At 35.2% G+C, this 13,886-nt stretch overlaps 1 protein-coding gene across 1 annotated transcript; it reads right to left on the reverse strand.

Annotated features, from left to right (window-relative positions):
- Positions 1-3,887: 3,887 nt before the first annotated feature.
- Positions 3,888-5,712, reverse strand: LOC133870848 (7-deoxyloganetin glucosyltransferase-like). The gene is made up of 2 exons (XM_062308090.1): positions 5,123-5,712; positions 3,888-4,994 (listed from the first exon to the last, which is right to left on the reverse strand). Exons 1-2 carry the CDS (start codon positions 5,709-5,711, stop codon positions 4,057-4,059), a joined length of 1,527 nt encoding a protein of 508 aa, XP_062164074.1. The 5' UTR covers position 5,712; the 3' UTR covers positions 3,888-4,056.
- Between the last annotated feature and the right edge of the window lie 8,174 nt (positions 5,713-13,886).

Consider the following 13,886-nt stretch of genomic DNA (forward strand, 5'->3'; position numbering starts at 1 on the left):
CATGCAATTGCATCATTGGAGTTGTTTATCATCTAGAGCTACAGGTCAGTTTCAATACCCACGAACTCAGCATCCCAATGGCGTTTGTAAATTTGTAATTGATATTAATTCAAATGAAAGTGACCTGCGCGCCCTGATGATATTTCCGAGAAGGATTCTTCGCTTAGCTTTTCTTTGAGCTAAGTTTGCATACAGCCAGTTGTTCCAACAAATATCCGTTTGTCGTCTTTGGGAATATTCTTATGCAATAATCTATTTAATTAAATTATGTATTTTTATCTTCTGAATCACCTACTCACCTGTCAAATTTGTATATTAACAGAAAAAAAAACTAACCCGACTAAGGAAAAGTGAAGTATAAAGCGAATTTTTTTTTTTTTTTTTTTTAATAATTGAATAAAAAAAATGTTACAAGGAAGGATCTTTCTCATTCTTGATATATGTTATATGATACATGTTATATGTACTTTTTTTTTTTTTTATATATATTTTTATATATCTTGTTTCTAAATTTATTAATATATAATTGGATCTATATGACTTACATGTGAGTTTTTGTAGGTCATATAGATTCAATAATTAATTTAGAAAAGAGAAGTAAAAATTTTACTACGTCCACCAATTGGATAGAACCCTCACTTTTTTTTCTTTTTTTTTTTTTTTTTTTTTTTTTTTTTTTTTTCAGACAGTTTTAATGAAATCGTCTGTAAATTTTCAGACGGTTTTAATTAGGAAATTTACAGACGGTTTCATTGAAACCGTTTCCAATTTAGAGTTTTTTTTAAAAAAATTTGTTTTTTTTAACATAAGGCTGAACCACTCTCTCTCTCTCTCTCTCTCTCTCTCTCTCGATAGGCGACGAGATCTAGATGACGGGAGAGAGTGCTGGATCTGTCAAACCCATGCCAGTGTGTGTGGGTTTTCGGCCAGATCTAGTGAGGTCATTAGGGAAACCCCCAAGCTTGAACTCTCTCTCTGGCCAGATACAAAGAGAGATCCAGTATTCTAACCGATTCTCTCTTCCTCTCTCTTTCTCTGTCGCCGGCCTGTGTGCGTGGGTTGGCGTGGGTTGACAGATTTTCAGCCGGTTCTCTCTTTCTCTCTCTTTCTTTGTCGTCGGCCGATGTATATTGTTGTAGATCTGCTTTGTTTAATGTTGTTCTAAGTAGTCTTTGTTTACTGCATGTGCCAATGTTGATCTGCTTTGTTGTGTTTTACTGGATCTGCTTCAATCTGTGTCAATATTTTGTATGCACAACTCCTGGCAACCCAAGTTAAAAAAGTTAGAAAGCGAGACCTTTTTGGTGGATTCATATATGGCCGGTTTGATTGTTATTTTCCTTTTATCTCTTTGACTTCTTTTAATTTGGTTTCAGGATGATCTTTTAGCAGATTATTTGCGCATATCAATCTGCTCTGGAAGAACAACATTATTCAAATAGTAGACAGTGATTGGAGGCCTATGCTTGTGATGGATTCATCTGAACGTGGTCGGAGTTATGCGAACATGAAACCAACATGAAACAGAGCAAATCAAAAAGAGCAAATTTATAATTAAATTTTATAGAATTAATTATTAATTCTGGACTAAAATAAAAATAATATCATTATATTATTAATGAAAATAATATAAAAAAAAAAATTAGTAATTCTGGATGGTTTGGATAAAACCATCTAGAATTCCGGACAGTTTGACCAAAATCGTCTAAAATCTGAATTCCCGATGAAAAATTTTGGACCGTTAATGGTGATTTTTTATATTGTAATTTTATTGCTTGATATGATTGTGTACAAAAGGATCTATTTATAGAACTTAGGATTTATTTTGAATTTATTCAAATCCAATATAATCCTAATCAAATCCATTTACTTAGGGTAATTCAATCTTCAACAAATTCCTAAATTTACAATAATCAATCCACATTTATGAAAAAAAAATTGAGTACTTTTAAAGGTTTTCTAATTATATTAGGTTTATATTTGAGAAATGATCTATTTCTCCTCCCGTCCTTCTCCCATTCTTTCACTTTTAAAAATTATTATTGAATTTGTGGCCTTTATGTAAGTCCCTCATATAGGCCATAGAGATCTAATGATTTTCAAAATGGGAGAATGAAAAGAAAAATATGAAGAGAATATATGGCAAATCTCCAATTAATTAAATTTCAAATTCTTGTTTCTTTTGTCCGGTACATCGATTCTCAAACTTTCATTTAATCCGCTACCAAGCTGGCTACATCAAGTAATATCAAAGAATTGCTTCTTCTTCTTTTTTTTAAGAAAAAAGAAAAAAATCAAAAAATCAAAAAAAAAAAAAAAAAAAAAAAAAAAAGAAGAAGAAAAAAGAAGCCTTGACTGGCCTAAGATGATTTGGCAGGCTTGACAAATCCTAAAAGAAGGGTCAAATATGGATTCAATCATGTCGATTGCAGCTTCGATCTGTGGGTCAAGTAATTAACGTCAGGTGGGCCGACCAACTTGAAAAAAATATATATATAAAAAAAAGAAAAAAATCCATACTTGACCGTGCTTGTTTGTAGCTGATTGTGTTTATTTTGTATTATTTTCCACGATTGTTTCACTAGTAAAAAATTTTCATTCAAAAAAAAATAAAAAATTCTGTGGAGAGGCTTCTTTTCTTCTTCTTCTTCTTCTTCTTCTTCCTCTTCTTTGGAAAAGAATGATATTCTCATTACTCCAAAAGCGAAGCTACACACCTGCCCAACACAATGATATGAATAAATTAAGGGTGACACTCCTTGTCAAGTATAGAGAGAAACAGAGAAAGTGTTAAAGAGAAAGAACTCTTTGATTGAAAAAAATGAATTAGGTAATTACAAAATTGTTTCAAGATACAAATATATATATAGGCTGAGTAACACAAGCCAGAAAACTAAACTATCTGTACAGCAGGAATAACAGAAAGACTAACTTAACTTTAACAAACTAACTATACAAAAAGAAAAATTCTTTTCTTTCTTTCTCTTGTCTCTGCAGATACTCCTCTATTCATACCTTGTCTAGCATTTGAGAAATTGCACATTTAGCCAACACATAAAACTATCTTATTAGCATCTCACCTAACATGCGATACATCAACAGATAAAAAAATAAGAGAAGCTATCTATGATGCATGTCATTGGCCGGCCAAAAAACCGGTTGCAGGAACTCGTCTTCCGTGAAGCCATGACCACTTCCAATGAATCTCCCTCAAGAAGGATGCATTTCTCCCCTCCCCCCCTCCCCAAATTTCTCTGCCAAGTGACACTGCATACCAAGCCGCCATCGCTTAAGCTGTCCAACAACACTGTTGAGACCGCCTACAACTAGCAAAATTCAAAATATTTTTACAAATTAAAGTCCAATAACTGACAAGGACCATCCAAATAAGGCAAGTTTTTGTGGATTTCTTAATATGGCAAACTTGTCGTAGATGATATTTAATGCTTGACGTTCGACTATCTCACTTCAATTCTAATGTTCGGCTAAGACCAAAAATCAAAATTTTTACTTCAAACAATCACTAACAAACTTTATCAAATTCATTAATCATGCCAAAATTCAATTAATCCTATATAACATTTAAAGGTATTACACTCTTCCCGAAAGTTAAGGTTAGAACCTTGAAGGAGCGATTATGGCCAATTGGTTGAGGATACGAAGTCACATCTTTCTAGCATTTCTTTTGTTGAGTTTAGGCACATAAGGTGGCCATGGGATGATAACCAAGCAGCCCACAATATGGCTAAGCTGGCTTTGGCTCTTCCTTTTGAACAAGTATGGATGGGTGAATGTCCTTCCCCAATCCAAGCTATTGTGCTAGCTGAGCAAGCTTGTTGAGTTATGAATACAAAAACTCTTTTCAGGTAAAAAAAAAAACAAGAAAGTTGGTTATAACTACTAAAAGATAAGCCTACATAAATATCCCCGAAAAAATTGAAGAATTAATATGACAAATTTGTCGTACATAAGATTGTTCAGGACACATATTAACAACAGGCTCTATAATTAAGCTTACTCAATATAAACAACCTTTTATAATCAATCCAACATAACCTAATCTCTTTCAGAAAGAAGAACTTCATTAATCATTTTGTCCATATTCACGTAAGATGACCCAGTAGGCCTACTGGTGGCCTCCTCTGCCAACTTCGTCCACGCTACAGCTTTCTTCTTCAACTCTTTCCCCTTCTCTCCCACCATCAGCTCTCTCACAAGGCTCTCTATTTCTCCTCTCTTTCCACCACCGTCAATCTCCATGCCTATGCCCCACTCATTGCAAGAGTACCGACAATTGGTTTGCTGCTCGGCGAAGAACGGCCAAGAGATAATTGGCACTCCACCGCACACGCTTTCAATCGTGGAATTCCACCCACTGTGCGTTAAGAACCCTCCAATGGATGGATGGCTAAGAACTTGCTCTTGAGGGCACCAACTTGCCAATAGACCCCTTTCTTTGGTCTCTTCTAAGAATTCCGGTGGAAGAACGGCCGAATCACCGTCCACAAGATCGGGCCTTATTATCCACAAGAATGTTTGGTTGCTATTTGCAAGCCCCCAAGCAAACTCGATTAATTGGTCGCTTGTCATCACCGCTACGCTTCCGAAATTCACATAAACAACGGAGTTGGCTACTTTTTTGTCTAGCCATTCGAGACACCCATCTTCTTCTTTCCATAGGTTTGAGCCAATCGATTTATGATCACTAGCCGGGATCTGATTTAGGAGAAGTTGCAGGGGACCAATGGAGTAAATAGGAGGAAACATGGATGAAAGTGCGTCTAACACCTCATGCTCTAAGGCATCAAACGTATTGAAGATGAGAGCTGAAGCTTTTTGAGCTCTCTCGCTTTCAACCATTGGAAAATCAAGCATAATATCATTTGGGTCTGTGGTTCTAATGAAGCTCGGAAGATCCCTCAGGCGAATACCTTTCATACCTGGAATCCAATCGATGACCGTATCTAAATACCCATTTGTTAAATAGCTCGCATCTGCACATGCAACAAAGAAAGAAACTTGCAAGTTAAGCCATGAGAACAATTTAGCACTATAATATCGATCCCAAATAAATGGCAAGAACAATGAAACAGACCAAGTTAGTTCTGATTGGTGGAAGTACCTTTGAGTGGTGTTAGACCCATCTCAATGAGACGGCGATATTGAACGTAGGCCATGAACCCACATGCACTGGCTGTCCAGAAAAGAACGTCAGGGATGCCCAATTCTGCTGCTGCGTCTAGAGTGAAGCTCATGATTCCATCGGAAACTATGCAAGTGACTGGAGGGACATTGGATGAAGATTTGTCGTTCAGTTTCGAAAGAAGGTTTCTAAAGGGAGCTAAGCAAAGTTTTCTTGTAGAGTCGCATAGGGATGGTACGTCTTGGGTGGCTTCGACGTGGGACTCGGGAAGGCCGTCGGGAATGGTTTCGAATCGGAAGGAGGGGAGGCCGTCGAGAGAGTTGGGACCTCGGGATTTGAGGATGCGTTTATGATTGAACTCAGTGTTGACAAATGTGATATGAAAGCCTCTGTAGTGGAGGATTTTGGCCATCTTGAGCATGGGGTTTATGTGGCCTTGAGCTGGGAAGGGGATACAAACTGCATGGGGCGTCTCTATTATGGCCGTTGAACCCATATTGTTGTTTCGCACTAGATATACAGGCACACAACACAACTGAAAATTAATGGGATGCTTGATAGTTTTCATGATAGTAAGTGGCTTTCTTTTATAGAGCAAGAACGAGGTGTGAACACCTTTCAATTCCTCGGATTGTGTTTTGACCTATAAAATGCTTTATTTCTTCTATTATTAATATTATATATATATAACTTCAATTCACAGCTGAAGAGACGGTCAATTACGCCTCCAGCTTAATTGTTTAATTTTGCCATTACCGACCCTGAAAATGGAGGCACTGTGTCCATTGCACTTGAGCGATCTTAGAAATTAAAGGAGTTCAATCTCTTGGGTAAAAGAGGAAACTATGTAAAAAGCAATATAATATACCTAATTTAATCAACGACTATATATTTGCTACATATGAAATCACCAGTGACGCTGATCAATTTGGATTCACTGCCCCGGTCCTAATCGCCATGCATGTGAGCGGACTGCTTCCGAGAAGGTATAATTTAATCCATAATATTGATAACAAAATACTCCTAATATCATATGGACGTTTAGAAGCTCGTGCAAGTTAAGTTTAGTTAATTACAATTTCTTTTAATAATATGGACGTTTAGAAGCTCTGACCCGATTCATTAAATAAAGTGATTCTAACTTGGCGAAGTTTGATCATTCCGGCGTTGCTATCTGAAAAGCTGCCCAAAGTTGACAACATTAATTTTAGCATTTTCTGCTCAAAGGGACTCTTTATTTATTTTTTCTTTTTCAACCCAATTTTCTTTCCTACTTACCATTTTTTTTCCCCCTTAATTAAAAAATATAACAGTAGATCAAAATATCGAGAGTACTGCAACAGCAAAGCCGGGCACCATTCATGGCCAGTACAGGAGCTTCAGCTGGTACTGCAGAGATCGATGATAGAGTGTTCGTCGAAGCATTAGAGGATGCCGGATAGCTCATGGTGGTTGTAGAAGGCTTGGAAACTAGATTGAATCTGCGCGGATAAATCTTTGATTGGCCTCAAAAACCCTAATATTCAAAATCAATAACTCGAAGAGCTTGTGGTGTACCAAAAGAAAGGAAATTGAAATCTCTAAAAGAAGATCACTGTATGACCGCCAACCCATAGTGATCTGATTACCGTTAAATCTGGGTAGATAAGTATGGTAATCAAATCTGATTACAATCAAATCAATCAAATTTGATTAATTACCATTAAATCCGATATATAAGAAATAACAATAATTACAATAAATCTCTGAAATCAAATCCCCTAATACACTCTAACATTTCAAGTATATATTGCGTGGGCTGAACAATAGTTTTTGGTGTAGGGGAGGAACTTATATGAATACATATTCTTGTTAGATTTCAGAATTTGTCACACACAGATTGGGTGGCTCTTCTGCCTAATGGTGCGTCAACTCCTCTTTGAAAGATGAAGCAGATATTATCAGCAAATCTCCGGCCCTTCGATCGGAAGCACTCTGACTCCCAAGTCAGTGTGCCTAATCATTGGGGGAGAGAGAGAGAGAGAGAGAGAGAGAGAGAAGAGAGAGAGAAGGGGGAGGGATTTATATTAAGTCTCTAGCTCCCTAGGTCTTTCCTAAGCTCTGGCCCTGAAGGGCTCCTCTTGCGCTCTCCTTGGGCCCTGATGTGGATGGTCTTTCAGTGGATTCCTCTTACCCACCTTCTTGGGGTTCATGTGAAGTTGGTTGGGTCAAGCACTTTGATTGCTAGTTGGGCCTTTGAGCTTGGCAACCCTTCTGAGCCTGTAAGTTGTGAGTGTTAGAGTATGCGTGTCGCAGGGCTCCTTTCATGTGTGGGCCTCGGGTAAAGTCCATATTGGGCCCATTTAGGACCTATCAAATCTCTCTATCTCTCTGTATGTGTGTTTGTGTTAGAATTTCAATATAGTTCGTATTACTACTAACAACAATTCACTACCAAAAAAAAAAAAATTTACATTTAATGCCGTTTCTTTTAATATTGTATCACTCAAACGGCACTAAACCATATATTTAATGCCGTTTACTGTGCAAACGGCATAAATTTATGCCGTTTATCTCGAAGCGGCACAAATTACAAAATTGGTGTCATTTAATATAAAAAGGGCATAAATTGTTGCCGTTTCCACAATAAACAACATTAACTTTAATGCCGCTTACTATGTAAATGGCATAAATTTATGCTGTTTATTTGCAAGTGGCACAAATTACAAAGTTGATGTCGTTTAATATAAAAATGGCATAAATTGTTGCTGTTGCACAGTAAGCGACATTAAATTTATTGTTGCTTACTGTGCAAATGACATAAATTTATGTCATTTATTTACAAGCGGCACAAATTATAAAATTGGTGCCGTTTGCGTCCTAAGTGATAGGAAATTAATTCAAAACCATTACATTAATGTCGTTTGAAAAGCAGCATTAATTAAACGGCACTAATTGTTTAGTGCCGTTTATATAGCCTAAAACAACATTAAAAAAACGACATTATATATATATATATATATATATATATATATATATATATATATTGTAGTGATTGGATCGAGGGTCAAACATAAAAATAAATATTTGACCATAAAGTTAACATATACAATAGTAAGCACATGACCGTTATCCTGCACCTACCGGTATACTGTGTCATATGATACAATTTAATATTTACAGTCTTTTACATGCATGCTTTTATAAATTCATTATTTTCATTATTTTGTTGTTTATTACTCAATTTCATAAAATAGAGTTCACAGTAATAAAAAATGTATTTCATGTGAGTTATAAATATGCATGATCATAAAATAATCATGCTATACGGAAAAAATAATAATAAGCATCCATGTGAGTTTTTTACTCACCTACATCGTAAAGCTCCTCCGTAAAAACCTCCCAAGGCCCCACAACCTTGAAATCTGCGAAAATACATATCATCAGTTTTAATCTTGAGCAAAACAAGCTCTAAATCCTAAATATGTCCAAAATAGGTTCACTGCCTAAAGGTCAAACATTTAGATAGAAGAGTCGAACATTCAGTCTCGACATCAAACGTTCGGTGATGGGCATAAACCCATTTTTTAACCAAAACCCAACCAAACCACTTCTAAGCAGGTCCTAAGGTCTTAATATGATTCCTAACAGAGTTCTAAGCTACAATAACACATCCATGCAGAACTTGATATGTCAAACTTCATCAAATAACTAATCCAACACTAATCAAGTATTAAAATCAAAAACTAACTAGAAATATAAAATCATAAGTTAGGGCACGAAAACTAGCTAAATAGCATAACAACAATGTAAGAAATGAGTTAGGATAGGAATATTTGAAGAACAAGAATGAAGAACAAGAACTAAGAGAGCTCATTTTCTCTCTTCAAATCATTCTCCCACTCTTACTAAATAATGCTTTGGAACTAGCGGAAACCGAATTTGAGAGCTTAAAGGGTCATGGGAGGGGTATTTATAGTTCTGATTGGTGGATTAGTACCTTTGAGTGGTGTCAGACCCATCTCAATGAGACGACGATATTGAACGTTGCCCATGAAGCCACATGCACTGGTTGTCCAGAAAAGAACCTCAGGGATGCCCAGTTTTGTTGCTGCCTCTAGAGTGAAGCTCATGGCTCCATCGGAAACTATGCAAGTGACTGGAGGGACATTGGATGAAGATGTACGTGTCGTTCAGTTTTGAAAGAAGGTTTCTGAAGGGAGCTAAAAAATGTTTTCTTGTAGAGTCGCATATGGATGCTATGTCTTGGGTGGCATCGACGTCGGACTCGGGAAGGCCGTCGGGAATGGTTTCGAATCGAAAGGAAGGGAGGCCGTTGAGAGAGTTGGGACCTTGGGATTTGAGAAGGCGTTTGTGGTTGAACTCAGTGTTAATAAAAGTGATATGAAAGCCTCTGTACGTAGAGGAGGATTTTGGCCGTCTTGAGCATGGGGTTTATGTGGCCTTGAGCTGGGAAAGGGATGCAAACTGCATGGGGCTTCTCTATTATGGCCGGGGAACCCATATTTTTGTTTGGCACTAGATAGGCACACAACACAACTGAAAATGGGATGCTGAATAGTTTTCATGATAGAAGTGGCTTTATTTTACGAGGTATCATACTATACGTTTACAACTTCTATATAATTTTTGGACAACTCCAATGATTTTCTTAAAAAAAAAAAAAAAAAAAATCAATCATTGGATATATAGGACTTACATGTAGGAAAACATATTCAATGGTTAGTTTGAAAAAAAAAAAAAAAAAAAAGAAAAAAAAAAAAAAAGAAAAAGAAAAAAAGGAGAAAAGTTAGAGTTGTATAGAAGTTATAAACGTATCATATCTTCAATATAAAAACCTCTTATAAAATATAAAAATTGTAAACGTTTTATATCTTCAATATAAAAACCTATGACAAAAACCTCGGATACATTTACAACTCATGTGACATTTATAACTCCAAGAATTTTTTTTTTTAAGAAAAAAAAAAATTAACCATTGAATATATAGAACGTACACACATGTAGGAAAACAGATTCGATAGTTAGTTTGGCAAAAAAAATTGTTGGAGCTATACAAAAATTATGCAAAAGTTGTAAACTACCATATCTTTATAAAATAACTCTAATAGAAAAATCTCTTTATTGTTTGGGAACTCTTTGAATAAGATAAATCTGATGTAAATTGTGTATGAGATATATATGTCATAAGAATTTAAGAAAGAGAAACAATCTTTTTAGATCTCTAATATATCTCATATACATTTCTTTTTTAAATTAACTATTAAATCTATAAGCCTATTTACATGTATTTTCTACATATTAAATGGTTAATTTAAAAATGAGATGTAAAAAAATAAATGTATGTGTATATGTACGTATTAAAAAAAAAACTAACATTTTAAAAGTATTTATTGGGTGGAGAGATTTTAGAGTAGAATCTCGTGACTTTGATTTTGGTCTATAGTAAAGTGAATAGGCACCTTAATTGCCTCAATGCTTAAGTTGTACTGCAACCTAAGGAGTGTGTCTTTTTATGTGATAGATAATTGACAAATTATTTAGAGGCCGAAAGATAATTGACAAATTATTTTTACTTCGTATGATTTGCCTAGATAGTAAAAAAATAATGAGAATAATTCTAGTTTAATCATAACATGTGGCATATCCCTAAAAAGAAGTGATACTTGCGAGATAAGGTTGTCTATAACATGTTTTATTGGATTAAATGAACTTGATATTTATGCCCATTATTCACATGTTTTATTCATGATTCTTAGATATAATATCAAGTTCATTTAAGCCAATTATACTAACAAGAATTGTAACTTATGCTCCATTTGTTTCGATGTAAAATGATTTCTGAAAATGATTTCGACATTTTATAATGTTTGGTAGGAATGAAAATAATAGTCAACGGAAATTATTTTCAGTTTGACCGTAAAAGCTTCTTTAACATTTGGAAAACGATTTACGGTTTTGAAAACTGTAAATCGTTTTCCGAAATTAAACTCTTCGTCCTTGCACGCACATTTGATATCTGGTTCTCGGAATTCAGCAATTGTCGATCGTTAGAATTCAGCCGGGTCCAAAGTCCGACAACATCAGGTTGCCGGAATCTCGTTAACGACTGAATCCGCCGACATTCGGTTACCGTCGCCGAATGCCGACGGACCAGATTTCTGCCGGATTCTGGCCATGGTCAGAAGCCGGCCGGATCTAGCCAAAACGGTCGGGATCCGGCCAGATCTGGCCAAAATGGCCGAGATCCGGCAGATACGGCCAAACCTTCTTGCCGAAATCCAGCAACGGCGACACGTTGCCGGATTCCGGTGGCATTTGCCAAAATCTGATTTTTCATATTTTGTAATTTTTTCATGCTAGTCAAACGCCAGAAAATATTTTCGAAAAAATAATTTTGCCAAAATTATTTTACAACGAAAATTATTTTACGTTGAAATAAACAGCGCATTAGGGGTGTGCAAAAAAGCTGCAACCCTCACTTCCGACCCAAATTTCACCGGGGCGAGTCGTTTTTTCGACCGAATTTGGGTTCGAAGTAGGAAGCAAAAGTCAGACGTGGGTAAAAAAATTTCGATTAATTCCAAACCAACGCTTCTATTAATTCATATTAAGTTTTTAAATCAGACAGTTTCTACATAAGACAAAAGCGATATATCTTGAGAAATACTATAGCTCATTTTAGTGTTCTTTTCATGTCTTTCTGGATGACATAGATTTAATAAAAAAACATATATCTCAAAATGTGACCTATGAAATGCAATTTTTTAAGCAAAAAATTTAAATTCACGTCATTCGGAATAACGCTAGAATGAACTCTTGCATTCATTTATTTCATCCATCCTCTTGTAAAACCTATCTGACAATCATCTTATTCATTTTGAACAATTTACAAATCTTAGGAATCTTCATGATATTTTTGATAGAGTAATGTTAGAAATCAAATTCTATTTTATTATGAGAAATTATTTTCTACATCTTTAATACACATCTTTCACGCTTTATCTTAAGTGGTGTTTTTTTTTTTTAAATTTCTTTTATCAACCAATTTTTAGTGACAGATTTAATAAATAAAAAAAATAAAAATGAGGCCACTTATTAAAAGGGTATATGAGAAAAATGTAGAAAAATCATCTTTCATTCTATTAACATGGTAGGTTAGATTTCTTTTCGTTAATGGTAGGTTAGATTTCTTTTCAAATAACGATTAATCAACTGATTAATTGACACAGTCAAATTATAAAGATGCGATAAAATGAGAATAAAAATATGACTTATTAAGAGAAATGTTAAGAGCATGTTTGGTTGCTGTTTTGGAAATAGGTTTTTTTGTTTCCAAAACAGCAAAACGTGCCTCGACACTGTTGTCGAGCGTTTGGCAAAGTGTTTTGAAACACAAAACGATCGAAAACAAAAACAGCCGAAACACAAAAAATGAAAACAACTCCAACCTGTTTTCAAAAACAGGTTTCAGTTGCACTTACGAAAACAAGCGGAAACAATCAAAGGCGCCTCTTGATACAAGTGCACAGTAACTCGTCTCCAGTTCGATTCTCAGGAACAGAGGATGAGGTTAGTTTTCATATCTTCTTCTTCTGCACCGTTTGAAGTTTTTCTCTGAAGTTCTTCTTTCAAAGAGAAGAAGAAGAAGAAGACCGAAGAAGATGGAAGAGAAAATCCAAAGGGGGTTTTTTCGGTCATCAAAGGAAATCAATCATGGTGAGTTAATCTTGAGCTTCTCTTGATAATTATGAGATACCCATCCGGTTGAAGGGTTTTTTTATTTTTATTTTTATTTTTATTTTTTATTTTTTTGGTTTCTTTATAGAAATTGGTTGATTTGGTTAATTTGGTATGTTGATTTTGTTATAGCTGAATGGGTATATGTTTTGAAATCTTGATGGGTACTCTTTATTTGAACGATAATAGTAAGAATTGGTGGGTTGTTTTGTTTAATTTCAAAAATGGGTAAGATTTTCTAAGTGTTCTCTTTTAAGATGACCGATTATGGTGTTGTGGAACAAATTTTTTTGTTGTAAATTTTTTGGGTAGATGTGGGTTTTCTTTTCTACCTTGTCTCTATGGTGGAAATGAGTTATTGGCCGTATGGGTAGCTGGGATTTCTTTTTTACCTTGGTCGTATGGTATACTACAATTTCTAATAGTTATCTTAGGCAAACAGAATCTTGATCCATTTTGAGTGTCTACCAATGAGGGCTATGAGTGTACTAGTGTATTGTAATTGTAGTATTTTCCCTCTGTTTTGTCATTTTTTTTTATAGCTTATTAGCTTATTTTTCTATCTACATCATGGACGCTCTCATTAACAAGTTATTGTTAATTTTTGCAGGAAACATAAGGGACTGTCATCTCAAATCTCGAACTCCAACATTTTGTACAGCCTATGCTGTTTCGAAAGGAAAGTTGTCTTCTATGCACCCGTCCAATAAAGAAACAAATGGGGAGCATTAAAGATGACTTAGTGAGACAAGTTATTCTACCAAAAAACGTTGTGGCTTGGAATGCAATGATAGGTGGCTTGAAAAGTATGCAAGTTACATTCAAATAGTTTTGGAAATATTTTTAGGATGTTAATTCGGACCAGCACTAGGTAATGACCCTTCATCATTTTGTAATTCATATTTTTTGGTACCATGCCCTATGAATATATTTTAAGTATGATGCTGCCATGTTCTTAGACTTTGATGTTTATCTCCAACTGTGTCGGTTTATTCCTGTGGGT

This window comes from Alnus glutinosa, chromosome 6, assembly GCF_958979055.1.
Source record: "Alnus glutinosa chromosome 6, dhAlnGlut1.1, whole genome shotgun sequence".
NCBI classification, from domain to species: domain Eukaryota; kingdom Viridiplantae; phylum Streptophyta; class Magnoliopsida; order Fagales; family Betulaceae; genus Alnus; species Alnus glutinosa.

Excerpts from the sequence above, each read along its gene's own strand:
- LOC133870848 (XM_062308090.1), bottom strand. The coding sequence starts at position 5,711 with ATGAAAACTATCAAGCATCCCATTAATTTTCAGTTGTGTTGTGTGCCT. Across the intron at positions 4,995-5,122 it reads GGGTCTAACACCACTCAAAG|ATGCGAGCTATTTAACAAAT; the intron begins GTACTTCCACCA and ends TTGCATGTGCAG.